Genomic DNA, 26358 nt, shown 5'->3' with positions numbered 1-26358 from the left:
GTAAATTTGTTCAATTTCTGTATAGGCGACAAAACTTTTGTCTTGCCAAAATTTGACCTTTCTGTCTTGATTAAATGATAAATCTTTTTTCAGTGAAACTAATTTATTTCAGTGCATTAAACATCATTTGGGAGGGTTTTAGCTTTTCATATGAGCTATTTCTAACACCAATTGATTAATTAAAAGTCAGGTTAATAGCAGGTGTTTCTACAAAATAGATAAGCGACAAGACTTTTGTCAGGGACTGTACAAAGCAGCTTTACAGTGATAAACAGGAAACTAATGATCAATAAAGCAAACAGAATTAAATTCTGCTGTAAAAAACAACAATGTCATCATTCATCTGAAGTCAGTTCACTGTTGATTCAGTTCAGTTCAATGACTGTGTAAAGTTCATCAATTATGAAATGAGTTCAATTCAGCTATAAACTGCTCTGCAGAAGACAATAGTACTGTTATTCACTTTGAGTCAGTTTAATGTTGATTCAATTCAAGTCGAATAAGTTATAAAGCAGCTCTGTAGAAAACAGTGTGATCATGTAGCTCAGGGATGCCCAAACCTGCTCCTGGAGGGCCAGTGTCCTATAGAGTTTAGCGCCAACCTGCCCCAAACATACTTGACTGAAAGTTTCTAGGGGTGCTTCTCAAACGGATGGTTGCCACGTCATCAAGTGTCTTAATTAGAATGCTTTGAACATTTCATGTCCTTCATTCAGCTCATTTTGAAGGATGCATCAAGTGTATCCTTCGCATCCACCCATAATCCTTTGCACACACTTCAATCCACGAAAAAGAACTGATAGTAAACGAGGAAGCACTGAGTTTCTCTGAGTTCATTATGAAATGTAAGACAAAAATATTGTTTTCGTAGAAGAAAGGCATACGTGTTAGCTTTTGATTTGATGTAAATTAATCACTTAAGACCAAACTACCATTAATGTAAGCACTGGGAGACCACAGTTGCTTGTCATTTTCTGTACTATTGTGAAAGCCAGTTAATATAAAGGTTTTTAATGCAAAGTATTTTTCCAAAATTAAGTTGTAATTGTATTTTTGTGCCCTGATCTTGGGGGCGGGAACATGTGTGACATAGTAGCCATGCGCACTTAGTAGACAGACTCATTCTATAGTTTAATGCTGAGGAGTTCTGTTCTCATCCAGTAACCAAAGAAAAACAATCAATTTCAGCCACACCATAAAGATAAAACTCATCAAGTCATTCTTTATGATTTTTTTTTTAGGCTGAGATAAGTGGGTATGGAAGATGCATATTTTTTGTTTGCTATATTAAATTTGTAACTTTGATGAAAATATAGGTATTGTTGGATATTCTGGACAAGAACTGCGCACTTAGACACTAAGGAACCACCTTGTAAATGATTGATCGACATAAAAATATAAGACATAAATCGACCAACCATTGTCATGATATACTTTAACTAATGAGGCATTTAGAGGTGGATAAATCTGAAATCATATTAATTTTCATGATGATGATAATAACTAAGGGGTAGCTTCATCAGATATTGACTTTCCAATATGACTCGAAAATCTCTAAAGATTGTACAGACAAAAGAAATGTGATTTTTTTATTTTAATTTTCCATACCTGTGAGCATGTGTGCGTCTGGCCTCCAGGTTTCTGCACTGTTCCTGCAGGCTGCTCCTTTCTTTGTCTGTTTGCTGTTGCAGGTCTAGGCTCTTCTGTTGGAGGGTGTGCAGCTCTGCTCTCTCTTTCTCCAGCAGGTTCATCTGTCTCTCAGCCTCTCCACGCTGCTCCTGCAGCTCTTGCTGCACATGCTGCAGATCCATGCGCACCTGAGCAGAGGAAGCTCACATTAAACATCAGCGCAGACAGTACAGGTGAAGACGGAAAAATGTTTAGGACTGACCTCTAGAAGAGTTTCCTGGCTCTTCTCTAGCTGGTCCAGTTTCAGGTTATGTTGCAGCTTCACTCCCTCTAATTCCCTTGTCTCCAACTGGACCATTTCTAACACATGCCTTAGCTCTAAACACACAAATTCTCAACATTAATTGGGCGAACCAAACGGATACGATTTTCATTCATTCAGATTTATTTTTGTAATTTGTCAATTTCTGCACCACAAGCAGTAGTTCTTTATTTTTTAACTTTATATATGGATATGTCAGGATAACCTTATCTCTTATACATTACTTACTGACCAATACTGCCGTGCAAAGGCAAAAGACCGTAACTTCGTTTTTGGTCGAAAATGAGTTATTTATATTTTTGGCATATTCAAGACCTCCTTTATCATGTGGATAAGTATCTTAAATCAATTCCGTTGTTTTTTAGAGAAAATAATGAATTGTCTTAACAGTAACTTCCAAAAGCCCATGAGAAACAAAGGCAGAACACCGTAACATCAGTTACGGCTCTTTGGCTTTGTTTTGGAACGCTCGAAATGGAGTTACGGTGCTCTGCCTTTGTTTAGCCGCGCGTCAATATGAAGTTACTGTGCCGGTGTTCTATCAAAAAATGCTACCTACCAGATTGTATTGTTATCTGCCTTTGTTTTAATGTTAAAATTACGGTGTAGCCTGTGTACTTTGTACAGCTGTCATCAGTCCCTCTAACTTCTGATGTCCACAGAGCTTTGTCCTGCACAACTGCGGTCAGAACATTTAGTATGGTCTGAACCCGCCATCGACAAACGTGCGATAACGATCGCGAGGGATTATGCAGAGTTGACAGAAAAACGTTACGCATTGCCGTATCAGATGAATACAACCAAGAATTAAGGGTACAGGACCTGGTTGAAACACTCGTGCATCTATTCTGGCAGAGTGCCAAAACTTCGCCTTCAGCTCCGCCCTAAACACGGTCGAGCCAATGCTGGACTAATATATCAATGGAGGTATTTTGTCATGTCAAATGCATTAATAATGCCATCAGAATGCAACCAAAGCTATAAGTAGCAATAAGTAGATGGCTATAAATAATTGTATTATCATACAAAATAAATGCCATGGTGACTAGAATTTATACAGGTGTTACTATAATGATTTTGTTAATGGTGATCAGCAACCAAATATTGAGAATGTGGAAGTTACTGCCTTTTGCCTTGGCATGACTTCTCACTTTTTGCTGACAGTACAAAGGCAGAGTACAGTAACTTTAAAATAGTGGTCAAAAGTCAAGTTTGAGCTAAAAAATTTTTTATGTATATAATTTCCATTACTAAAACATCTATTTGCCAGATTTCCAGTGTCCTACCTATAATTAATTTGACGGGACAACTAAAAATCTTTAAAGTCATTTTTCTCAGTTCCACACTCTAGCGACTTAAGGTCTTTTGCCTTTGTAGGGCAGAATACATCACAGAAAACCAGACCAAAATTTTCAAAATGTCAAATTTGAATGGTCACGTGATTGAAACGTTTGCCATTTTCAGTAAAGCAGTGGCTTTTGGTGGCTTTCTTTTCACTATTAGAGTGTGCGGGCTTCCATTTGGATCTGTCTATTTGGATCTTTTCAGTTTACGCACCTCGTTTTGGACTTTTTTTGAAGGTGTGGTGAGTTTTTGACTATTTCAAATTTTAATGTCAGCAGAGGATTGGCTCTCAAAGGAAAGTGACTGTTCCGTCAACTGGCCAGAAAACAAGTTTCCAAAAACACTCCCTTTCCACCTCTCGTCTGCCACTCACACCACAGTTTGAGCCCGACGTCAAATTATGTTAAACTGATGTCATGACATGTCAAACTCTATTGTAACAGACCTGCTGTGTGTTTTTTGATGGCTGAACGAAGGCTCTGCAGGGTTTCTTCTTCTTGCTGCTGATCTTTCTTACACTGCCCCAGTCTGGCTTTCCTCTCGGACAGCTGAGAGTCCAGCTCTCCTTTCTGCACGGCCAGAGACTGGACATCCACGCGGAGTTCCTACACATATCCAGACCGTTCATAAATATTCATCCTAAATATTTCAACACTGCACTAATATTTTGTGCATGTAAAAACCTGAATGCGCTTGTGTAAGAGTTGGGCATCCTCTTCTCCCTGTCTGAGAACATCCAACAGGCCCTGTCTGTGCTGCTCCACACTAACTCTCAACACCTCCTCTTCCTGTTTCCACTGCTCCAGCTTCCTGTCCAGCAAAGACAGCTCCTTCTGCTGCAACACGACCTGTATCCCACACAAAGTCACATTGATGTAATACTTTCTCAGCTACACAATACTGTTCAAAAGTTTTGGGTCGATTTATAGTGAAACACAATTACAATCTACAATCTTTTTTATTTTGGTATGTTAAAAAAAAATCTTAGTGACCTCAAACTTTTGAACGGTATTGTTTAGTTGATACTGAGTGGTGATTTTCAGAGCTGTACTTGGTATTGTTTTGCTTCTTTACACATGTATTACCTGAGTGTTGAATTTGTCCAGTTCTGCTTTGCGTTGTGTTAGGCTGTCTTCTGTCTCTCTGCAGTTCTGTAGCAGTTTCACCTCCAGGCTCTGGGTCTCTCTGAGCTCTTTCTCAACAGTTTCCAGTCTATATACAAGAGACAGACAGTTCAGTGGAGAGAAATTTTCTGCATTCAGTGATTTACTGAAATTATAGTTGTAGCACCTGTCAGTCGCTCTATCCAGCTTTCTGTTGACTTCTTGAAACTTTGCATCTTGACATGCGAGGACCTCTTCTACTTCTTTCAGAGTGTGTTCTTGGTCCTGTTTCCTTTTCTGCAGCTCCTTAACCTCCTCTTGAAGATTCCTTCAGTAGCACATTTACATCTCATTTCTTACGTCTCATTTCTTGCTATTAGCAAGTTTTCCAGCTCAAACTAAACTTGATGCAGAATCATAGAACAGCCTTAAGAGCTAAATTGCTGTTAAAATACTTTAATTATAAGTAGACCATTCATAGGTTGATTTCCCCAAAAAGTGTAAACACTTGCTTTCAACATCATGTTACCTTTTTGTCTAAAAAATAGCAGATAGGAAAAGTGTTTGGTAAACCTTTTCGAAATAGTTATTTTTGCAATTCTGTTTGGTTCACTTATGATGTATTCACAGCAGCTGTAAGGATTTAGAACTGAAATAAGTAAAAATAAAAATCAATGTGTGTTCACCTGAGCTGTTGTTTGGTTCGGACCAGCTTTGTGGCGCTGTCTTGAGCTCTCTTTTCCATCTCCACCAACTCTCGTTCTGTCTCTTCTGCTCGCCTGCTGGCCTCATTGTAGCGCTGCACGCTCTCTTTAGTCTGCAAACCCACATGCATTAGATCATTAGCAACTTGGAAGTTGACGTATACATGTAATATTTAAGAAGCCCAAAGTTAGGGAAGCTACTTAAAAAAAAAAATGTATGTAGTTAAATGTAACCAGTCAAGTTACTCTTTAAAATAATAATCACTGATTTATATTTAATATTTTCAGTTATTTAATAATTATCATTTTTAAAATGTAGTTTATTCCTGTGATCTCAAAGGTGAATTTTCAGCATTATTACTTCAGTCTTCAGTGTCCCATGATCCTTCAGAAATCAACTTTAATATGCTGATTTGCTGATTTTTAACTTTAATATGCTGATTTGCTGCTCAATAAACATTTATTATTATTATCAATGTAGAAAACAGTTGTGCTGCCTAGCATAATACATGTTTAAGGATTATTTGATGAATAAAAATTTCTAAAGAACTTATTTGAAATAGAAATCTTTTGTAACAAATTTCTTTACTGTCAGTTTAATTGCTGAATAAAAGTATTAATTTCTCTATAACAAAAAAGAGACTTATTTGACACTAAACCTTTCAATGGTAGTGTATTAATTGATATAAATAAACACTAAATGATTAAAAAAGGAATAAAGCCTTAATTTATATAATTAAATTAAAACAGTGTGATAAACAGCAGTATGTAGCTAAATATTTATTGTGCAGGGGGCAACGATTGAATCAGTGATTTTTGTAAAATACTTTTTTTGTCATCTTTATATATATGACACTGAAGAATTGATAGGAAAGTGGAAGGAGTGAGATAGGAGAGGACGTGAGCTACACTGGACTACTATAAGGGGCAATTCAAGCAGGTCAGTGGAGCGAAAAGGTCTGGAGATGTGTTTTTTAAAAGTTTAACTCATTTTAACTTGAGCGGCGAAATGCAGAAAAAAAACAGGAAGAAGCAAACGCAACGGTTAAACATGTCCGCCTAGCACGTTTACATTGATAAACAATGGAAAAGTAGCGCAGTGGAATGGAAAAACGCGTTCTGTGTGAATGGCCCCTACTGAAAAATATATTTAATAGCGTGGCTACGCAACAGTGAGGAACACTAGTGTCGGACCTTGGCTCGAGTGTCTTTGAGCTCTGTCTTAGCCTCTAGAAGCAGTCTGTCAGCTTCTCTGAGCTCTGCTCTGCGCTTCAGCAGGGTCTTCTCCACACACTCCACCTCTCCCAGCAAACACTGCTCCTCCTCTGCATGCAATACAGTGCTTTCCAGCCCACTCCTGATGAACCAAAACAATGAAAGGCACTAGATATTCAGTTTTATCCATAACATGTAGTTTACATTTCAGAGATGCTGTGTGTTTTACTGAGTTGATATTGAGTAAGATATATTGGTGTTAGCATGCTCACTGACGTGTGGCGTTGCAGTGTGTGGATTTTCCTGCGCAGACGTTTGATTTCCTGCTGCAGCTCTGTTGTTTTTTCCTGCAGTGTGTGCTTTTCTTCTTCAGTGTGAACTTTGTCAGCACACTCGTCTCTCAGCCTACACTCTGCCTTCTTCAGATCTCGCTCCTGAAACACATACCAAAACTACTTATCTTATAAAAATTAAGACCATTTCCATGTACACTACCATACATTCATTTGGGATCAGTTATTCATTTGGGATCAGTTATTTTTTTATGTTTTTGAAAGAAGTTTCTTATGCTCACCAAGAATGCATTTACTAAACAGTAAACAGTAATACTGAAATATTATTATAATTTAAAATAACTGTTATCTATTAGAATATATTTGAAAATGTCATTTGTTTTACATTTAACATTTAATTTTCAGGCGCCATTACTCCAGTCTTCAGTATCACATGCTCCTTCAGAAATCATTCTAATATGCTTAGGTGTTCAAGAAATTTTATATCAATAGTTGCTTTCTATATCAATCAATCACTCCATGCATTCTACCAGCCAACCGTGCTGAGAATTCCAGGTCGAGAATGGTTTGTAATTGTGACGTGACGTCACATCCAGGAAATATAACTGGAACCGTTCGGCTCGATAGTGAAAAAGCAGCTAATGTTATCAGTTGTGCTTCTTAATGTTTTGTTGAAATTGTGATTTATCTTAGGATTCTTTGATGAATAGAAAAGTTTGAAAGACTTTCTTTTATTCCATGCTGAATAAAAGTTTTAATTTCTTTAATATCTTACTAACTCCAAACTTTTGAATGGTAGTGTAGTATAGTGACAAAAAACAAACAATAGCGCACAAGAATATAATTTGCTAAATATCATTGCAAAAGTTTGTGATACTTCTGATCTCATTTGGACATTAATTGGTTAATAATATAATATAATATAATATAATATAATATAATATAATATAATATAATATAATATAATATAATATAATATAATATAGTTTTTTTATTCATATTTTCTCGTAATATTGGGGTTTTTAGTCCTTACATTATGCACACATAATCAGAATATGACCAAATTCTGATTAATATTGTATTCTGATTAATATTGTAATATAATCTTGTGTTAGTAAACACTGTCAATGTAAAAATTTAATGTTAAAATAAAATAATAATTGAAATTAGTATCTCTCACCAAGTCCTGATGTCCTGGCACATTACAGTGCAGTGTCCCACTGGGCACCAGAGGAATAGTAAGATTGCTGGGAGGAAGTCCGAACACCAGTCTGGCTCCATCAGGAGGCGTCCCACAGAGGACTGTATTTGAGCCAGTGGGCAGGCCAGGCACAGGGTGACTGTAGATAAATGAACCGGGGGGAAAAGCGGTACCATCCGGTAGAGTAAATCCAGCAGAGCCAGATGGAGGCGTGAAACGTGTCCCCTCCATATCGCTCTCTCTTCCACTGTCTCTGAACATCTGAGCATCTGAGGAAACATGTGGACAGATATTAAAGCTTTGACATGATATTCATCACCATGATTATGTTGAAGAGAAAGACTGTGGCACTTGCCTCTCTTTCCATGAGCGTGCGGATGGGGGGAGTAGACCCAGTATCCTCCATTAACAGGAGGTCTTCTCTCCCTGTGTGCTCTGTGGCCGGACCGTCGACCTCTCTCAGGTGACTGAAGGTGCACAGAGTCCAATCCTGAGTCTTGTGTGCCCTGAGATCCCAAACTAGGGGCCTGAGGACAAATAACATGCTGATTATAATACAATACACTTACAAGAGTATTCCTTTTCTAATGCTAAAAGAACATATTTCAAAACATGATTTCTTACATTCTGATTTGATGGTACATAGTACCAATATCCTGTGTTTGGCAGGGGATCTCCTAAACTGGACAGGAAGTTATTCTGCTGTAGAAGAGTCTCCCTCAGGACTCCAATCTCTTCCAGCAGCTCTTCTAGATTTCCGTTGTTAGCTAAACAAAGCACAATATATAACAAGTCTATTTTTGCACTGAAGGAAATGTGCATGGTGCTTGCTTGGCCACAGAACACAGCACCATGATGCTAGGGTGTTTGTGAGGTGTTACCATGGAAAGATGACAAACAAACCTTCTTTGGATTGTGCAAGTTGATCTTTGAGACGTTTGGTTTGAGCCTGTTGCTTTTTCAAGGTTTGGTTTAATCTTTCCAATTCTTGCTGTTGAATACTAGAGTTTGGGACCCTGCGGAGATTCCCATCTGTCTCATGAACCTTCATTCAACAGAAACCAGGGAATGCATTAACGTACAATGTACAATGAGGACAGGGCATTAACAAACTAAAATCTTTGACAAGTGAGATACTGGAAGTCATCCATTTCCAAATGAGAGTAGTACAGGAGCTGCGTGGAGTTCCAATCATATACGTACGTAGAATTTTCTGATATTTCGATTTGAGCTTCGGGTGCACTGAAATACGGCATTTGAGAAATACTAATATTTTTAATTAAACTGATATCCTTTAAATACTATTTCTGTAAAATAGGCAGTTATAAAGGTCTTTAAAATGAACCATCACTGAACTTACTAAAGCTGGACTATGACACTATTTTCTTCTAGATCTGCAGTACAGCCAAAACAAACTTTGTTGCATTATTTTCCTGTTATCAATGTAAAGCTGCTTTAAAACAATCTGTATTGTAAAAAGCGCTATATAAATAAAAGTGACTTGACGACTTGTACATAATTATTATAATTATTTATGCTGATTAGCTCTAGAAAACCTACTATGCTTTTCTTTCAAATGTATTGGCAGTAATTTGTTCTGTGTGCATTAATTCATACATTCATTATTCATTTTACCATAGTGAATAAGCAAAGGGTTATTCACAACAGTTCAGTGTGACTACCACTACGGGGCGTAACGTGCCAATCGTATCCAAAATGTCAGAGATTATTTGCAAGGAAGATAAAACTGAAGACTAAAGTCTGAAGATTCTGAGAAGATACATTACCCTATCTGTCAAAAGCTTCTGGAGAACCTGGATTTCTGCTTCAGCACTAGCCAAGTCCTGAATGGCTTGAGCAGCCTGAAACTTGGTGCTCTGCAACTCCTCTGCGTTCTACATGCATATAAACACATAATCATCAGTGAATTTTTCTCACATTGATGCTGCTCCGAAAAGATCTCAAGTAGCCTGCACTTTGTCTTACCGCTGCTCTCTCCAGATGTATTTTTTCTATAGTGCTATGAAGAGAGTGAAGTTTGTCCTTAGCTGCAGACAGTTGTTCGGCAGCCATTCTGTCAGCAGAGGAAAATGATCTCCTGAGTGCCTGCAACTCCAGACTGAGAGAATCCAGCTGCTCTTGAGTCTGGATCTCCTCGGCTTTTATCTAGAAAAACAACAAACTATTACATACATAGCTGCTTAAAGCAATATCCAAAGTAAAATACTTACAAAGTAAAAAGTTTAGGTCAATTGTGGATCTATAAATCACTCATAGCTGACTGAAAATAAAGCATTTCTATAAAGGCACTGGTAACTATAAACTCTCATTCAGTTTAAAGTTGTCCATAGGGTCGAAGAGTAAAAAAAAAATTCTTGCTAAGGTTCCCTACACCTAACATTACATTTTGATTAAAGCTCTGAAAGTATCTCAATCATGACAACTTTGGCAATAGATTTAACAGCATTTTATTGTTAGGAATGTTTCTCTTTCAAACATTCGTTCGGTATCTCACAATGGGAAACGCCTTGGGCAAATGGATCTGCTATGCTGCTTCTACTGGCATGAGTGAAGTACAATCAGCTACTTCGAAGAGATTCATGACTGAACTATGCATTTAATCTCAAAACCGAGCAAAACAGAACAAATTCAAGAAGGTGGCAAGCAAATTTAACAACAGAGGTTTCAAATGTTGAATATGTTAATCAATCTCATTCTGGCACCTGTTTATCTTGTTCTTCTAATTCAGCAAGCAGACGGTCCCTATCGATTTCAGTCTCCTCTAAACGCTTCAGCATCAAGTACTGCTGCTCATGAGCATCTTCCAGCTCCTCCCTCAACCTATGGAGCTCCGCTTCCTCACCACACCTCTCTGCTGCCTGCTGGAATCAAACAGAGGGAGATCAGCATCACTTCATACGAAGACATTATACTGGAATATGTGAGCACTGAGCACCTGATTGATGATATTTCAAAATAATGATGAATTGAATGCTCACCTGAGTCTGGTATCTCTCTTGGTACTTCCTGAGTCTCTCTCTGAGCAAACCCATTTCTCCAGCGAGTCTGTCCTGGCAACGCTGGGCCTCGTGTCTATCTCTCTGAGCTGCAGATACTACACGATGCACCTGCTGTTGTAGCTCTATCAATTTCTTGTTCACTGGTTCCCCGAGGTCTTCAAAGCTGCAACTGGATGGGATAACAAAGACATTTCGCAATCTGTTGGACACATCTGTAATTTGCTAAAACATATAATAAGAATCTATCATACCTTAGTTCCTCTTGTCCTGTAGCTATGGCTCTTGACAGCTCTCCTAAATGTTTAGCCACATTCTCAGGGTGAAGAAGCTCATCCTTAACCTGCTCTAAATCACCATGAAGAGCATCCACCTTCTCCTTAAGACTGTCTCTCTCCTCCTGTGAAATACATTTTCAGCCAGGGTTTCAGAGACGTGAGTCTTACTGGAGGCTGAATGATTCTCATTCATCATCAAGCAGCAGAATGTACAGTACACTTTTACAGGAAGTGAGAAGGTTTTTAATGAGGTGAGGGTTCTCTGCACTTCAGTTAAACATCCTTTGGTTTTTCCAAGAATTTCCCCATGCTTATAAAGGGATAGGTTTGACTGAGCTTTATTATTCTGGTGTGAGGTCTTATGTGCAGTAACACACCTGAAGAGTGTTGACCTGTTGCAGAAGCTCCGTGTTCTCGAGCTCTCTGTCGGCAGCCATGTACATCTGTGCCAAAGCGTTCTCTTTTGCCTGTCTTTCTTTCTGCAGCTCCGCCTGAAGAGCTGAGTGCTCCATCTGTAAATGTGGAAGGCAAGAAAACTTAAAAGTTAAATATTTCAAAGGATAGTTCACTTAAAAAGTTCACTACAAGTATATTATATCCCTAGTCATATAAAGCCATTTGTGTGAGGAACAAATTTTAGTTATTCACTGTTCCACATATTAAAATCTAGTACACTACTGTTCAAAAGTTTTGGGTGTAAGTGTTGGGGTATTTTTTTTAATAAAAATTAATGAAGTTAAATGTTTTAACAATAAGGTTGCTTTACAATAAGGTTTCATTTGTTAACATTAATTAATGTATTAACTAACATGAACTAACCATGAGCAATAGATTTGTTACTGTATTTGTTCATCTTTGTTAATGTTAGTTAATAGAAATACAGCTGTTCATTGTTTGTTCATGTCACTTAACAGTGCATTAATAACATTTCACAATATTGCTGTTTATGGTATTTTTGAACAATTAAAAACAGCCTTGGTGAGCATAAGAGACTAAGATACATTAAAAACCTTACCGACTGCAAACTTTTGAATGGTAGTGTTTAAGGAGCAAGCTGTGCTTCCAAAATGAATGCAAATAATTTTTGCTGATAATACACATGAAAGAATGTGAATATGTGACCTCCAGCTTGTTGATCCAGCTCTTGTAATATTTCAAGAAGATGAGGACATATCAAGAATATTTGAAATATAGTGCATAAGTTGTTTAATTGTGAGAGCTGCTCCTTTTTGGAGGTTGATTGGCACTAATCACTAATCACTTTCTTTTTATGGAAAAGGGCAATGTGAATATTCAACCAAACATTTTGTGAAATGAAAAGAAAAAAGGTTTGGAGCAACAATTTTTATTTTCAGGTGGACCATTCCTTTTAAAAAAACTATATTATATTATGGATGAATATGTAAAAATCTATGAAGAGATTTCCTACTTGACTGAGTCGACGCAGTCTTCCCAGCTCCTCCTTCAGTTGCGTGGCCTCAGTATCTCTCTCCTGCAGTTGGGTCTCCAGCTCTGCCAGATATTCACTGACCTGACCCTGAGCCTGCTTCAGCTCTTTGTTCTCCTTCCTCAGATCCTCCAACTCCTGCTGCTGATGCTGCAGCTCCTGTAACACAACAAACAATATGATAATGTTGACTTGACATATTACAGAGTGGTTTTAATAAAACAGCACTGTTGAGCATTGTGTCAGAATCAGATTCCAACCTCCTGTGCGCTTTCAGCACTCAGAGCATCTTTCTCCAGCTGTGTGCACTGAAGCTCCTTCTCACATAGGAGGTGTTGCAGAGTATCTTTCTCCCTCTGCAAAAGTCTGCAATCTGACTGGGCTCTTCGTGCCTGTTCCTTCATCCCCTGCAGATACTCCTGGAGACCTGAGATGATGCCCTCCAGGTCACACTTGAGTGCTTCATTGGCAGCTATCTGACCTAAATGAGTGAAGATTGTTTATTCTTACTTATTTTAATTTAAATATACTGTATTCATAATGGATCCAACGACATTATCCAATAAAGGAAAAGAAATGTAAAAAGTTCCTCACCATCAGTAAGCTGTTGCTCTAGTTCTTTGATCTCCTGCGTTTCCTTGTGTATCCGCGTGATCATATCATCCAGCCTGCCCTCCAGTTCCTGGTGCTTTCTGCTCATGATGGCCAGCAGCTGTGTCTTTTTGGACAACTGAGCCTTCACATGGGCCTGCAGAAGAGATGGCAGAGAGTCAAAATCAGTAGAATCACAAGTACAACACAAGTGATACATATGATGTCAGTTTAATGTTGTACAACTTTATTTTTTTGTGTTTTTTTTATTTTTATATTAAGGGACCATAACATCATAGAGATTTAAGGCCAGTTCACACCAAGGACGAAAACTATAAAAATAACGTTTTAATAATCATTCTAATTCTATGAGAAAATTTAAGTCCACAACACATAATAATGACACAAAGGAATGATATCAATGGAATAAATAACTGATTAAAATAAAAACAAAAAAACACTGACATCCAATCATCCAATCCATCCTGCTTTAAGGAGCTCAAGCATTGAAAGCAGCAGACAACATCTGCAGTGCGTACTAATAATAAACATAACGTTATCATGTGTTGTAGTGGACGCTAATATAGTTATTGTTATAGTTATCATTATCGTTCTTGACGTAAACGGGCCTATGTGGACTCATTTGACGTGGACCAGTAAACATCCATCCAGCAACCACCTGAACACCTTAGCAACTGCATAGCAACACCCAGGCAACCACCCAAACACCCTAGCATCCTGGAGGGTACTTTCATTGGGAAACACACACAAATGTGCAATTGTACAAATGTAGAACTACTAGGTTTCATCATTAATGCATTTAAAACTGATCTAGACTGATAAATGATTTGCAGTCTTTTCAAATCAATCAGCTACAAATCTCAGAACAGAACTAAAAAAAGACAAAGACCCTGCATCCCAATTCACATACTCTGGAAAAAAAATTGGTGTAGAAACACTTTTCACTCACAAATTGCTAGAAAATTTCTCAATTAATTACAAAATTGGCAAGAACACATTGTAGTTATTGTTATAGTTTTGGTTCTCATAGGGGACACTTAATATTCTCACTGAGGACATTTTACTCATATTTATTTGACTGCATTGACACTTTTAGATGAGAACTGAACTGAGCTGGATGATGACATCAATCACTGTTTTTTGCAGAACTGCGTTAGATGAAATGAACTAATTTAATAACTGATTAACTTTTACAACGGAACTGAATCAACACTGAACTGACATCAGCTGAACAATAACAGTTTTATTTTTAGAGCTGCTTTACAGTCGAAATAAACTCTGTTTGCATCAATAAATAATTTTCCTGTTATCAGTGTAAAGCTGCTTTGAAACAATCTGTCTTGTATAAAGTGCAAGTCAAGTCACCTTATAAATAAAGGTGACTTGACTTGAATTAAACATGAAATTAAGTAGGAAAGTAGAAAGACTGAAACAGCATTGTCTTGTAAAACATACTCTGTTTTATATACTCTATAATCTTTGAGAAATAGCTGGTTGTGTGGTGGGCGTTCTGGCACAATATGGCTGCCGTCCCATTCAGGTGGATGCTGCACATTGGTGGTGGTTGAGGAGATCCCCCCTTCTATGTAAAGCGCTTTGAGTGCTATATAAATGTAATGAATATTATTATTAAATAATCTTTTACAGTGTACTATTGTGGACTGTATGCAAAATTGGGAAGAAGGGACAGTCGTGGGATGCTCTCTTGAGTAGGTACTTATTATGAATTCACGTAACCTACAGCATCAGTTGCGTCCCGTCACTGCCCTTCAAAAATCCTCTCCCGTGGCCTCATGGGATAGTAAAGTGTCCATCGTATGCACACTTCAGAATCTCGCCGGAAGTAGTAGGTCATCCGGGTACTTTTTGCCTACTCTTTTATGAGTACTGTGAATTCGGACATACTTCTTTTGTCACATACTACTATACTGTAGGGTTTGGGAAGTATGCAATTTCAGATGCAGCCTTGGACTTCTGCATTCGTTACTTCTCCACCCATACACTTCTTCTTCCCTTCCAACAATTATCTCAAAGTGATAATGTAACACTTTTATTAAGCATTATTTTACACATAATACATTGTTCAAAGGCCAGTTTGTTTTAAAACTTTGAACCAACCTTCTTTATAAATAAATATACCAAAGGTATTTATTTTTATCAAATGGTTTGGTCATAGTAATTTAACAATGTACATTGTTATTATGCCAACTGCTCTCAAATCGAATGCAAGCCATGTAAAATATGCAATCCAGCAAACCCTGTTGACATAATGATTTATCAATTTCCTGTTTAAAAACACGGAAAATATATTCCTTATACATTCAAACTTCCACATTAATGAAGCATGTTTTGATCAACTTGAAATAATGGTCTTATTGTTAGGTACCAATAATCATTTCAACAAACAAAATCAAGAGTCCCAAATTGCAACACTATGACAGCAGCCTCCCATGAGCCCCCCCTTGACCCCAGTGGGGTATTTACTTACTAAAGCGCTGTGGCTGCCATCTCTTCACTTTCTGTCTCTATATATCCATTTTTCTCCTGTTGCTGCCCCATAAGGGGAAAGAAAGAGAACATTTCCTGTGTCTTTTAGCTCCGCTACTCTAAATTTCAGAGCTTTTGTCCACAGAGTCCAACTATCATTAAAAGTAGCCCTCTCCTCTAGACTTCATTCTCCCCCTCCTCTGCCCCTGCGCTTTTTCCACCCTCCTCTCTACTCTCTTTGAATCAACACAGGAAACATTCTGCCTCAGCCAATCAGTGCTCTTGTCTGGGGCCGGGTGGGAGTAAGGAACCTCTTTGGCTCCACCCACAGCATTAACAGATTTCCCCTAGGACAGCAGTTCTCTCTTCTTTCTTAAAGAGGCAGACGCCTCATTTTATACGACGTGATGCTGAGAATAATGGGTTAGTGATGATTAATTCCATAGAGATCTTCATCTTATTATTGTCACCTTTGTTGTTAGGGAGGTACCACAACACATCAGTGATTGAGACACATTTTCGACTACACTTTTTGTGTGACAAACATTTTCTTTAACAGAAAACAGGAAGACATAAACTTTGTTTATATATAACATAAATAGACTGAGGATCTCAGATCCGAATAAAACATCTGAAGAGTTCAGATGCTTGCGGTGAAAACAGAATATACATAGACATAGTTTGTTCCTCTTTCTTTCACGGTTTACTCCAGAGCGGCTATACAGTATATATATATATATATATATATATATATATATATGAAGAGCTTAGATGCAAAAGCCTCTAAGTGCCATCTGAAATTTTCTTCTAGAATGATAATTTTTATAAAGCTTGTATATTTAAGTTCAATAATTTCACTTAAATGGCAATGCAAATTACATATTAATTGTCATTTAAGTGAAATTACTTAACTTAAATATACAAGCTTTATAAAAATGATCATTCTAGAAGAAAATTTCAGATGGCACTTAGAGGCTTTTGCATCTGAACTCTTCATATATATATATATATATATATATATATATATATATATATATATATATATATATATATATATATATATGAAGAGTTCATCTGAAAATTTCTTCTAGAATGGTCAATTTTATCAAGCTCGTATATTTATGTTCAGTAATTTCACTTAAATGACAATTAATAGGTAATTTTCATTGCCACTTAAGTTTTTTATTACTGAACTTAAATATACGAGCTTGATAAAAAATTCAGATGGCACTTAGAGGCTTTTGCATCTGAACTCTTCATATATATATATATATATATATATATATATATATATATATATATATATATATATATATATATATATATATATATATATATATATATATATATATATATATATATATACACATATATATATATATATATATATATATATATATATATATTCAGTGCTATGCATAAGTTTAGACACCCATACTAAAGTTGACTAAAAAGAGGAATAAAAAATCATCTTTTGGAAACTGAACTTAATGCCTTAATTTAAAAAAATAGGAAAAATCCAACCTTTAAGAACACCAATTTTCTTTGTGAATGAATAATGTATCGTAAATAAATAAATGTTCTTCCTTAAAATACAGGGTGCATAAGTTTGGACACCCCTATGTTAAATTCCCATAGAGGCAAGCAGATTTTTATTTTTAAGTATTTAAAAAAAAAAATTTTTTTAGGATACTATGCATCCTGATAAAGTTCCCTTGGCCTTTGGAATTAAAATAGCCCCACATCATCACATAGCCTTCACCATACCTAGAGATTGGCATGGTTTTATTTCAGTTAGCCTAATAGCTAGTTTGATTTGCATTGCGAGATGATCTTATGGAAAGTACCCCATGCCAATCTCTAGGTATGGTGAAGGCTATGTGATGATGTGGGGCTATTTTAATTCCAAAGGCCAAGGGAACTTTATCAGGATGCATAGTATCCTAAAAAAATTTTTTTTTTTAAATACTTAAAAATAAAAATCTGCTTGCCTCTATGGGAATTTAACATAGGGGTGTCCAAACTTATGCACCCTGTATTTTAAGGAAGAACATTTATTTATTTACGATACATTATTCATTCACAAAGAAAATTGGTGTCCTTAAAGGTTGGATTTTTCCAAATTTTTTAAATTAAGGCATTAAGTTCAGTTTCCAAAAGATGATTTTTTATTCCTCTTTATAGTCAACTTTAGCATGGGTGTCTAAACTTATGCATAGCACTGTATATATATATATATACTGTATATATATATATATATATATATATATATATATATATATTTATTTATATATTAAGACATATATATGAACTAAAAACAAAAAATAAAAAACATCACTAAACTTACTTAAGCTGGACTGTGATGCTATTTTCTTCTGGAAACAAACTTTTTTGCATTATTTTCCTGTTATCTCTGTAAAGCTGCTTTGAAACAATCTGTATTGTAAAAAGTGCTATATAAATGAATGTGTGTAACCATTGTTCTTGGTTAAAAAAATGTTCTGAAATCTTATTCTCAACCAGGGAAAAATAGCAAATATAGACAAAGCTGTAACGGCATTTCAGCTTAATTACATTTTAATGCTTTAAGTTGTCTGCCAACCATTAACAGCCTATACTTAAAAAATGTTAGCAATTGTTACAGAAATAAAAATGTAATGTTTTGTAACAATGTAAAAGTCTTTACTGTCACTTTTGATCAATTCAACTTAAAAGATTTCTTGAAAAAAATACTAACATTCAAAAGTTTGGGTCAGTGTATTTTTACAGTACAATATTTTTTTACTGTATGTGAAAAGGTTTGGTATTTTATGTACTTTTTTTTTAAAATTAATTTATGTATGCTGCATTATTTTAGTGTTGTGTATTTTACCCCGATGGTTTGTCTTTAAGTAACACTGTTCTGTGTATTTTTATTTATTAGCCATTGTTTATAGAATGGCCGGTTTTAATGAATTATAGTTTTTCATTTGACCTTTTATTTTAAACATCTGTATTGTTATGGGGGTTTACCTTAAGCAGTTTAAGTAGATTGGTATATTAAAGTTGTAATGCAACGGAAGAAGCAACAGATCTTTTCTTCTGTATTGTAACATTTGAGTGTAATACATTATCGAAAAAGAAAAAAAAGTACAGTGGGGACTTTGTTCAATGTATTGGTTGTTGATTGGATTTTGAGATGTGGGAGAAGTCTGAGAGAAGTCTGTTGTTTTTATCGGACTGTCATGTTATGACATTTTGATTAAACATTTAGAGAAGAGAAGAAAAAATGTAAGCATGTATGAATTGTTCAAAATAAGATTTATAACATGCATTTAGAAAATAGATAGGGTGAATTTTCATTTCATACCAACTTTATATCAGTTCATGATACATACGTTTATGAACTGTAAAATATGCATATTTCCGTAAATTTAACAGGATATTTTATAGTGTTCAGTAAGGCTAATAAATTGCATTAACTTCTAGAAGAATTGTTTTTGTAATAATTATTATTATGAATACATTTATTTACAGAACATTGGTGTCTGTGTTTTGCCTCTGTGTTATGACAACAATAATCCACAAGAAGTTGCACATAACAGAGATTTTACCATAATTAAGGGGGTTTTACTCACTCTGCAGCACATCGTCACAACAACATTACTTAACCATGGTAAAATCACTGTAATTATTGCTTTAGCATCATAAGGTTATAAGCATAAGTGTTACTGACATGTCTGGGGTCACTGAGATCCAGGCTGCGCAGTAGATTCTGCAGCTGGTCCATTTCATTCTGGGCTTGATTCCTATCAGCATTTAGTGTGTCCAGCTGCCTCTCCACAGCCTCCATCTCTCCTCTTAGCTCTCCCAGCCTCTGTATCCTCCTTTGAAGCTCTTGCCTGAACTGCTCCTTCTCAGCTTCACAGATCTATGTACAAATCAACATAGATACATTAAATAATTAAAAAAAAATCTGAAATATGAATGGTGACTCAAGTGGCCATCAAGTTTGACTTAAAACAGAGAAAATATTCTCAAGGAGAACTGCAAGTGGTGTTTTAAAAACTTGTTTAAAGGGGAACATCTCACCCGTCTCTGAGAAACTGTCTCCTCTAGCTGCCGGAGCTCCTCACTGGCTCTAAGGATCTGCTGCTCTCTCATCTCAATTTCTTTAAGTAATTGCTGTAATCGCACCTCAGCTAAAAAAAATTAAAACACAAAAACAGATGCATTAGGAAAACTGCAGAGATGTGGATCTTTATAGTGGTCCCATAAATCCGGGAAAATGTCCTGCATCATTTGTTTGCTGAAGCCACTTGGTTTTATTATTTTTGGGGGCCACTGTTCAACAGTCAGTTCAGTTTTATTTGAGGGTAATATTGTACATACAGTATGCGCAAGCAAAGCGATTGTATGCAGCTTAGTCCCATACCTGAGCAGCATTGCTGGTAATAAGAATAAAAATCTACAGATTGTTACAAGTAAAGCTAGTAAAAAAATGAATAGCATGTGTAATATACAAATGAATAATTATTTAGACCCTTTAGTATAATGTGAATACACAGTGCCCTTGAACCTTTGTACCTCTGAGCTGCGCATGTCTGGACATGTCATGTTCTCTGGGGTAGTCTGTCTCTGTCAGGTCCGCTGAGGCTGGCTGATGCTGGTCTCGTGCACCCAAGAGGATGTTCCTCTTCTGACAAGACTTTCCTATGTAGGGACTCTCGATAGAAAGTTTCTCTACCTCCACCTCCTGAACAACATAGAGAATGATGTCTCTAAAAATGAATATAATCCTACCGTACAAAAATGACTAAAGCAAAATTAATTGGAGCTTTTGTATTGCAGAATTTAATCATCAAAGCTCAAATGAAATGTCACCTATGAATTAATCGGAATGTATCTAACTGTTAAAGACTTGCACTAAAATCTTATTAAAATATATATATATTTATTATTTTGTTAAAAGTGGAACTGAATGAATTAAAACTTCATGCACTACATATTGGATGGAAAAAGACGCACTACCGTTCAAAAGTTTTGGGTCAGTAAGAAAGTTGTTTTAATTAAATTGATACTTTTTATTTAAATTAATACCTTTATTTAGCAAGGATGCATCAAATTCATAAAAAGTGATAGTAAAGACACTTAACGTTACAAAATATATTTTTGAGCATTAATAGCTAGATATAGCTGGCCTCAATTTCAGCACAGCTCGGGCTCTGGAACCAAACTCCTGGGTTGAAGGGTGGATGGCGTTAAGTAGTAGGAGTCCTCAACTTGACACCACTGTTTAGTTTTTTTTTCCTGTGCAGAATGTCTTCATCTCCCACCTCTGTAGGAGTGATTCCTTCATCCCGAAAGAAGGTTGGAGATATGGAGACCTAGTGGGCCCTGTTCAAAGCCTGCATTGCGGAAGCTGGAAGGTTGTTGCTGCTCTTTGCGGATGATGTTGTCCTGATGGCCTCATCGGGCTGTGACCTTCAGTGCTTCCTTGGGCTGTTTGCAGCTGAGTGTGCAGCGGTGGGAATGAGGGTCACCACCTCAAAATCCAAGGCCATGGTTCTCAGCCAGAAAACAATGGACTGCCCACTTCGGTTAGGGAGTGAGTTGCTTCCCCAAGTGGAGGAGATCAAGAATCAATGGGTCTTGTTCACGAGTGAGGGGTAGGAGAAGTAGGTCAGAGCATGAGACCGGGTCATTATACTGGACTGTCGTGGTGAAGAGAGAGCTGAGCATGAGGGCTAAGCTCTCGATTTACCAGTCAGTCTATGTTCCAACCCTCACCTATGGTTATGAGCTTTGGCTAGAGACCGAAAGAATGAGCTCACAGATACAGATTGCAGATGTGGCCAAAATGAGTTTTCTCTGCAGGGTGTCTGGGCTGACCCCGAGAGACAGGGTGTGAAGTAGAGCTGCTCCTCCGCGTTGAATGGAGCCAGTTGAGGAGGTTCAAGCATCTAGTCAGGATGCCTCCTGGACACCTTGCAGTGGAGGTGTTGCGGAAAAGGACATATGGGCAGCCTACTTAGCCTGTTGCCACTACGACTCAGTCCCAGACAAGTGGAAGAGAATGGATGGATGGATAAATGTAGCCTTGGGGAGCAAGAGACTTCTTTCAAAAACCCTCAATCCCAAACTTTTGAACGGTAGTGTAAATTTACCAATTAAAAAAAAAGAAATGAATCCCTTTTTCTTAAAACAAATCACGATGAATGATCTACTTATATCCTCAAGTTATTATAAAACCTAAACAAAACCAAAACTTACAAGGTCTGGATAAAATGGAAGAGGTTCAAACTTGACATCTATTTTGTGAAAAGCCAACTCTTGCTCGAGCTCATAGTGTTTTTGACAGGCCTGGGTCAACTCCACTGTTTTCTGCTTCAGCTGTGTAATGAGGAAGAGGTCATTTAAACAAAACATTTTACATAACACCATAAAACACATCAGCCACACATCACTACAAACCTCTCAGCTCAGAATGAAATTGAGTCTTAAAGATATGTGTACTACAAAACTATTACACTCATGGAAATGCACAGAGCAATGAATGATAATTGAAGATTTCCATTAATACAGAATGCACACATGCAGAAACATGCTAAAGAACATAGCAATGCCATACCATCAACATTGCTCTCTAAAGCGAGACCCTGAGAGGACAGGAGAACATAACGTTGACATCATTCCGTAATTGGTAGGGCACATAAGTTAAAAGACATTTAAGTACCTGACAGAGGGAATCCAGCAGAGGAGCATGATATGGAAGCTAAGATTGAAGAAGGAATGAAGAGAAGAGACAGTAGAAGACATACAGATAGTTTACATAAGAGCACAAGAGTGAAAGATAAAAAAAATCAATAGGGAAGGGAAAGTTAAAAGGGATTCACTTTCTGCATTAGAGCCAGTTCTGCAATGAACTGGCCTCAAGTGGTCACTGGTCTCAAGTAGACTTCTAGCGGATTTATGAAGTCAATTCTACTCAAATTTACCTGTGTCTAAGCAGATTAACCACAGCTGTAGATCATCACATTAGTCATGCATGTTGTCCACTAACGTTTGACAGAAAAGTGTCCTATCACAAGCAGTACCTTGAACAATATCTATTGTTTTTCATTTAAAACCTAACAAAAATGATTTCTGTTAAATAATTTACTTAAAAAATGTGCTCGTGCAATATAAATAAATGGCACTTTTTTATTTATTTTGTATACTGAGCAAGCGCATTAAAGCAATGAGTATAAATTTGCTGTTCTAGTAGTTGAAACCGATTTTGTTTTTCCAAATACAGGCTCTCCAAGAACTTCTTCAATTAAAGCGATAATAAATGATGCAACACACTCTAAAACACTTTTCAGTAACATTCACAAAGTACCTTTGGAGTAGGTGACAAAAGCATGGAGTAAGAAAAGAGAGCTGGACAGGAAATTGTCTAGAAATAGACAGGAAAATTAATGTAAATTTTGAATAATTAATGTGTACTTGAGTGCTCACTGTGACTGAATTTTGAGTATGCAAGCACAAAGATTTGAAAATTAATATGAAAGCACATAAAAGTAATTTATAGATAAAAGTCAACATGAAACATGAAAAATTTACAACCCATTTTCCTCCCGTTATGTGACATTTCAGATTGAAACAGTATTCAACAAGAAAAAAAAAAAACATATTTCTGTAATAAGTGATGATGTTTTAGAAATGAGCAAGTGGGTTGTCTGTAGTGTCTTGCCTTAAAAGGATAGTTCACCCAAAAATGAAAATGAATACACCATTTACTTACCCTAGAGTTGTTCTAATGGCGTATGCCCTTCTTCTCAAAAGGAGAATTTTTTAAAAATGTCTTGCTCGTGCTCGTCCATATAATGGCAGTAAAAAGTGACCAGCATCAAGCTTTAAAAAAAGATGCAAAAGTATCACAGAATGATCCCATGCAAAATGTGCTTTATATTCCAAGTGACGAAATTTTATGCATTGTTTAATTAAAATCCTGGTATTGGCCGTTGGTCTACTCTGCTCGACTGTGAGTTCAAGACTCTATTAGTCGCCCAGAAAAGGAGACATAAAATACAATTCCAAAAAATCCCCCCAAAAAGTATCTGTATACTTTCTTCACTGAGATGAACATCTCCAGACTTGAATTCCAGTTGTCAGATGACAGTCAGAATGACTGGTGGCAGATGTGAACATGATAACTTGTTGTTGCGATGAACACAACAGATATATTCATCTCAGAGAAAAAAGTACATGGATTGTATTTTGTGTCATGTTTTTATTAATCTTGATTTCTCACAACTTTTCCCGGGCCGGAGACAGAGTGAATTGCTAATAGACTCTAATGAATGCCCAGTTGTGCACAGAAGAAAAAACGGCCAAGCTCAGGATTTTAGTTAAATAATACATTATTTAAAAAAAAATCATATACCCCCAGAATACTTGGAATATACCGCATGTGATCAATTCTGTGATACTTGTGTGTCTTTTTTTAAAGCTTGATGCTGGTCGCTAATCACTGCCATTATATGTACGAGCGCAAGTGGGACTTTTTTTCTTTTTGTGACAAAAAAAATAAAGAGCATACAGCATAAGAACAACACCATGGTGAGTAAATGATGACTTAAGGCTGTAATACGCTACACTAATTTTAAAATCTGAAAAGATTTTAAAACATTAGGCATCAAACACTTGCAGACTTTGCAAATGGTTACAGAGAAAAACTAGGCATCATACAAATTTCAAATTGTTATGAACACAACAAACTCACACAGAAACACACGCCTCATTGCTAGAAGACTCACGACAGATGAAAAACGGATGTCTAGGAGATGACCGCAGTAGTTGACTGTGTGCTGAGTCGCAAAAAAAAAAAACGGATTGGTAGACGGGGTCAGTATGGACAGATTACAGCGGGAGATGGCGTAGTCAGTTGTTTTATCTATGCTGAGGAGTCAAATATTGAGGGAGGCTAATTTGTTACGTGTGTCCTTTTATTTACTTTTGTATTGTTGTTGTATTTGTATTTTATTGCAACACCGGTAGATAAAGGACAGCTTCGGTTTCAGTAGCAATGCATCATATACTACAATAAGTACTCTAAAATCGGCTAAAATATCAAACATGTTTTAATATCCTCCGACTGGATGGAATCATAATCTGAAGCTAAAAAAAAAAATCAGAGTCTGTGCCCATCATGCACTTTTCTGCAAAATCAATCAACTCCAATTGCCCAAAATCTGCACACTGGTGGAGACTTCTGGCAACTTTTGTCAACTTGTCTGCAAAAATCAGAAAAAGTCGTGTAGTGTATTTCTGCCTTTTATTTTTGGGTGAACTAACACTTCAAAAAAGTCAATTTGGATTTAATTTTGACTTTAAAAATGGGTTTTGTTAGGTGGTGCTTCTTAAGGAAATTATCTGAAATAAAAAAAATATTCTTTACATAAGATATCACAGTTGTGTGTGAGGGCGAAATGCTCCACCCTATTCACACTGAGCTTGATGACAACGAAGACTGCATCACCTACCATTTCAGATTTGGTGTCCAGTTCTCTCCTGAGTTCCTTGTGTCCCAGCTGTTGTTCCTGGTTCTGGTGCCTCAGGTGTTGATTGGCTGTGTCCTGCCGCTCCAGCTCTTCCAGTGCTGCGGTCCGCTCTCTCTGAAGCTGTGCAGTCTCCTCGACTCTCAACTCCAACTCCTGCTCCAAACGCTCCACTTCCTCTATCAGAACAGCACAATGGGGCTCATATTATAACAGCACATATGAAGATAAGATAAATGTAGAAGATGAGATGGTGTACCCATATGAAAGCGTTGATGTGCTTGCTCTCTATCCTGTGGACTGATTGGTTGTCCATCCAGTATTTCCAGTGACCTCAGATGAAAAATTAGGAAGAGGTGATAATGGGGCAGGCTGGAGATAGGGTTTTCTGCTAATGTCAGATTCGACAGGTTCTTCAGAGGCTTTAGTTTGGCCATCTCATGAAGCTAGATCATAAAGGTTGAGAATGTTGTAAGTAACACAATTGTGCATTACAAAAACTGAGTATGAGTTATCCCCTTTTAACACAGTTAAATATGACATTAAAGGTATAATGAAAATTCAGTCATTATTTACTTTCCCTGATGTCGTTCCAAACCTGTTTGACTTTCTTTCTTCTGCTGTGGAAAATATTTTGGAGAATGTAACCAAACAGTATTGGTTCCCTTTGGCCTTTGATTTCCATTGTTTGGACCAAAAAAAATGCTGATACATTTTCCAAAATATCTTCTTATGTTCCACAAAAGATTGAAAGTTAAACAGGTTTTGAACGACATGAGGGAGAGAATTTTTGGGTAAACTATCCCTTTAATGTTTTTTTTTTTTTTTTTCTGTTGATTTTAAACACATGATAAACAAATATAAGCAAAGGCTGAGATTGAAAAACCCAGATAAATTGTACCTACAGAGAATATCTTGTTGCTGTGTAGGTTTATGGTCTGAAGGGATCTGAGCTTCTTTGCCATCCAGACAGGAAGATGTTCAATGTTGTTGAAGGCCAAATTTAGAACCTGAAGGTTTGTCATGTGCTCTAGACCTTCAATTTTTCTGTACATAATTGAAATATAAATTATATTTTAAAACATTTACTGGCTTTAATAACATTATATCTTTTATTCTGTTATAACACTATGAAAACAATAAAAAAATGGATATGTGGTGCCACCACAGGGAATGCTTGTCGTC

At 36.7% G+C, this 26358-nt stretch overlaps 1 protein-coding gene across 6 annotated transcripts in view; it reads right to left on the bottom strand.

Annotated features, from left to right (window-relative positions):
- The window catches only part of cntrl (centriolin), a 35000-nt gene extending 9654 nt beyond the window's left edge, over positions 1-25346 (bottom strand). The window contains exons 1-30 of one of the 6 annotated variants that reach the window (XM_081367047.1): positions 25159-25254; positions 23013-23069; positions 22368-22406; positions 22263-22290; positions 21905-22024; positions 20219-20387; positions 19724-19833; positions 19368-19562; positions 13148-13301; positions 12814-13034; positions 12536-12712; positions 11484-11618; positions 11083-11228; positions 10811-11000; positions 10535-10693; positions 9798-9977; positions 9599-9706; positions 8715-8856; positions 8436-8578; positions 8167-8338; positions 7791-8080; positions 6594-6751; positions 6297-6459; positions 5085-5215; positions 4586-4726; positions 4381-4507; positions 3979-4143; positions 3741-3900; positions 1892-2007; positions 1609-1817 (exon numbers count right to left, since the gene is read on the bottom strand). In XM_081367047.1, coding sequence (XP_081223173.1) covers positions 1609-1817; positions 1892-2007; positions 3741-3900; positions 3979-4143; positions 4381-4507; positions 4586-4726; positions 5085-5215; positions 6297-6459; positions 6594-6751; positions 7791-8080; positions 8167-8338; positions 8436-8578; positions 8715-8856; positions 9599-9706; positions 9798-9977; positions 10535-10693; positions 10811-11000; positions 11083-11228; positions 11484-11618; positions 12536-12712; positions 12814-13034; positions 13148-13301; positions 19368-19562; positions 19724-19833; positions 20219-20387; positions 21905-22024; positions 22263-22271 — 4190 coding nt within the window. In that variant the 5' untranslated portion in view covers positions 22272-22290; positions 22368-22406; positions 23013-23069; positions 25159-25254. Of the gene's footprint in view, positions 1-1608; positions 1818-1891; positions 2008-3740; positions 3901-3978; positions 4144-4380; positions 4508-4585; positions 4727-5084; positions 5216-6296; positions 6460-6593; positions 6752-7790; positions 8081-8166; positions 8339-8435; positions 8579-8714; positions 8857-9598; positions 9707-9797; positions 9978-10534; positions 10694-10810; positions 11001-11082; positions 11229-11483; positions 11619-12535; positions 12713-12813; positions 13035-13147; positions 13302-15653; positions 15863-19367; positions 19563-19723; positions 19834-20218; positions 20388-21904; positions 22025-22262; positions 22291-22367; positions 22407-23012; positions 23070-25158 lie in introns of those variants that run through there. The other 5 variants (XM_081367049.1, XM_081367048.1, XM_081367050.1 and 2 more) reach the window with 5 other exon arrangements.
- Positions 25347-26358: the final 1012 nt, after the last annotated feature.

The sequence above is a fragment of the Scardinius erythrophthalmus genome, assembly GCF_964197995.2.
Source record: "Scardinius erythrophthalmus genome assembly, chromosome: 5".
In the NCBI taxonomy this organism is placed as follows: domain Eukaryota; kingdom Metazoa; phylum Chordata; class Actinopteri; order Cypriniformes; family Leuciscidae; genus Scardinius; species Scardinius erythrophthalmus.
Note: the sequence above shows the minus strand (reverse complement) of the source record. Positions and strands in the feature narration are given on the sequence as shown.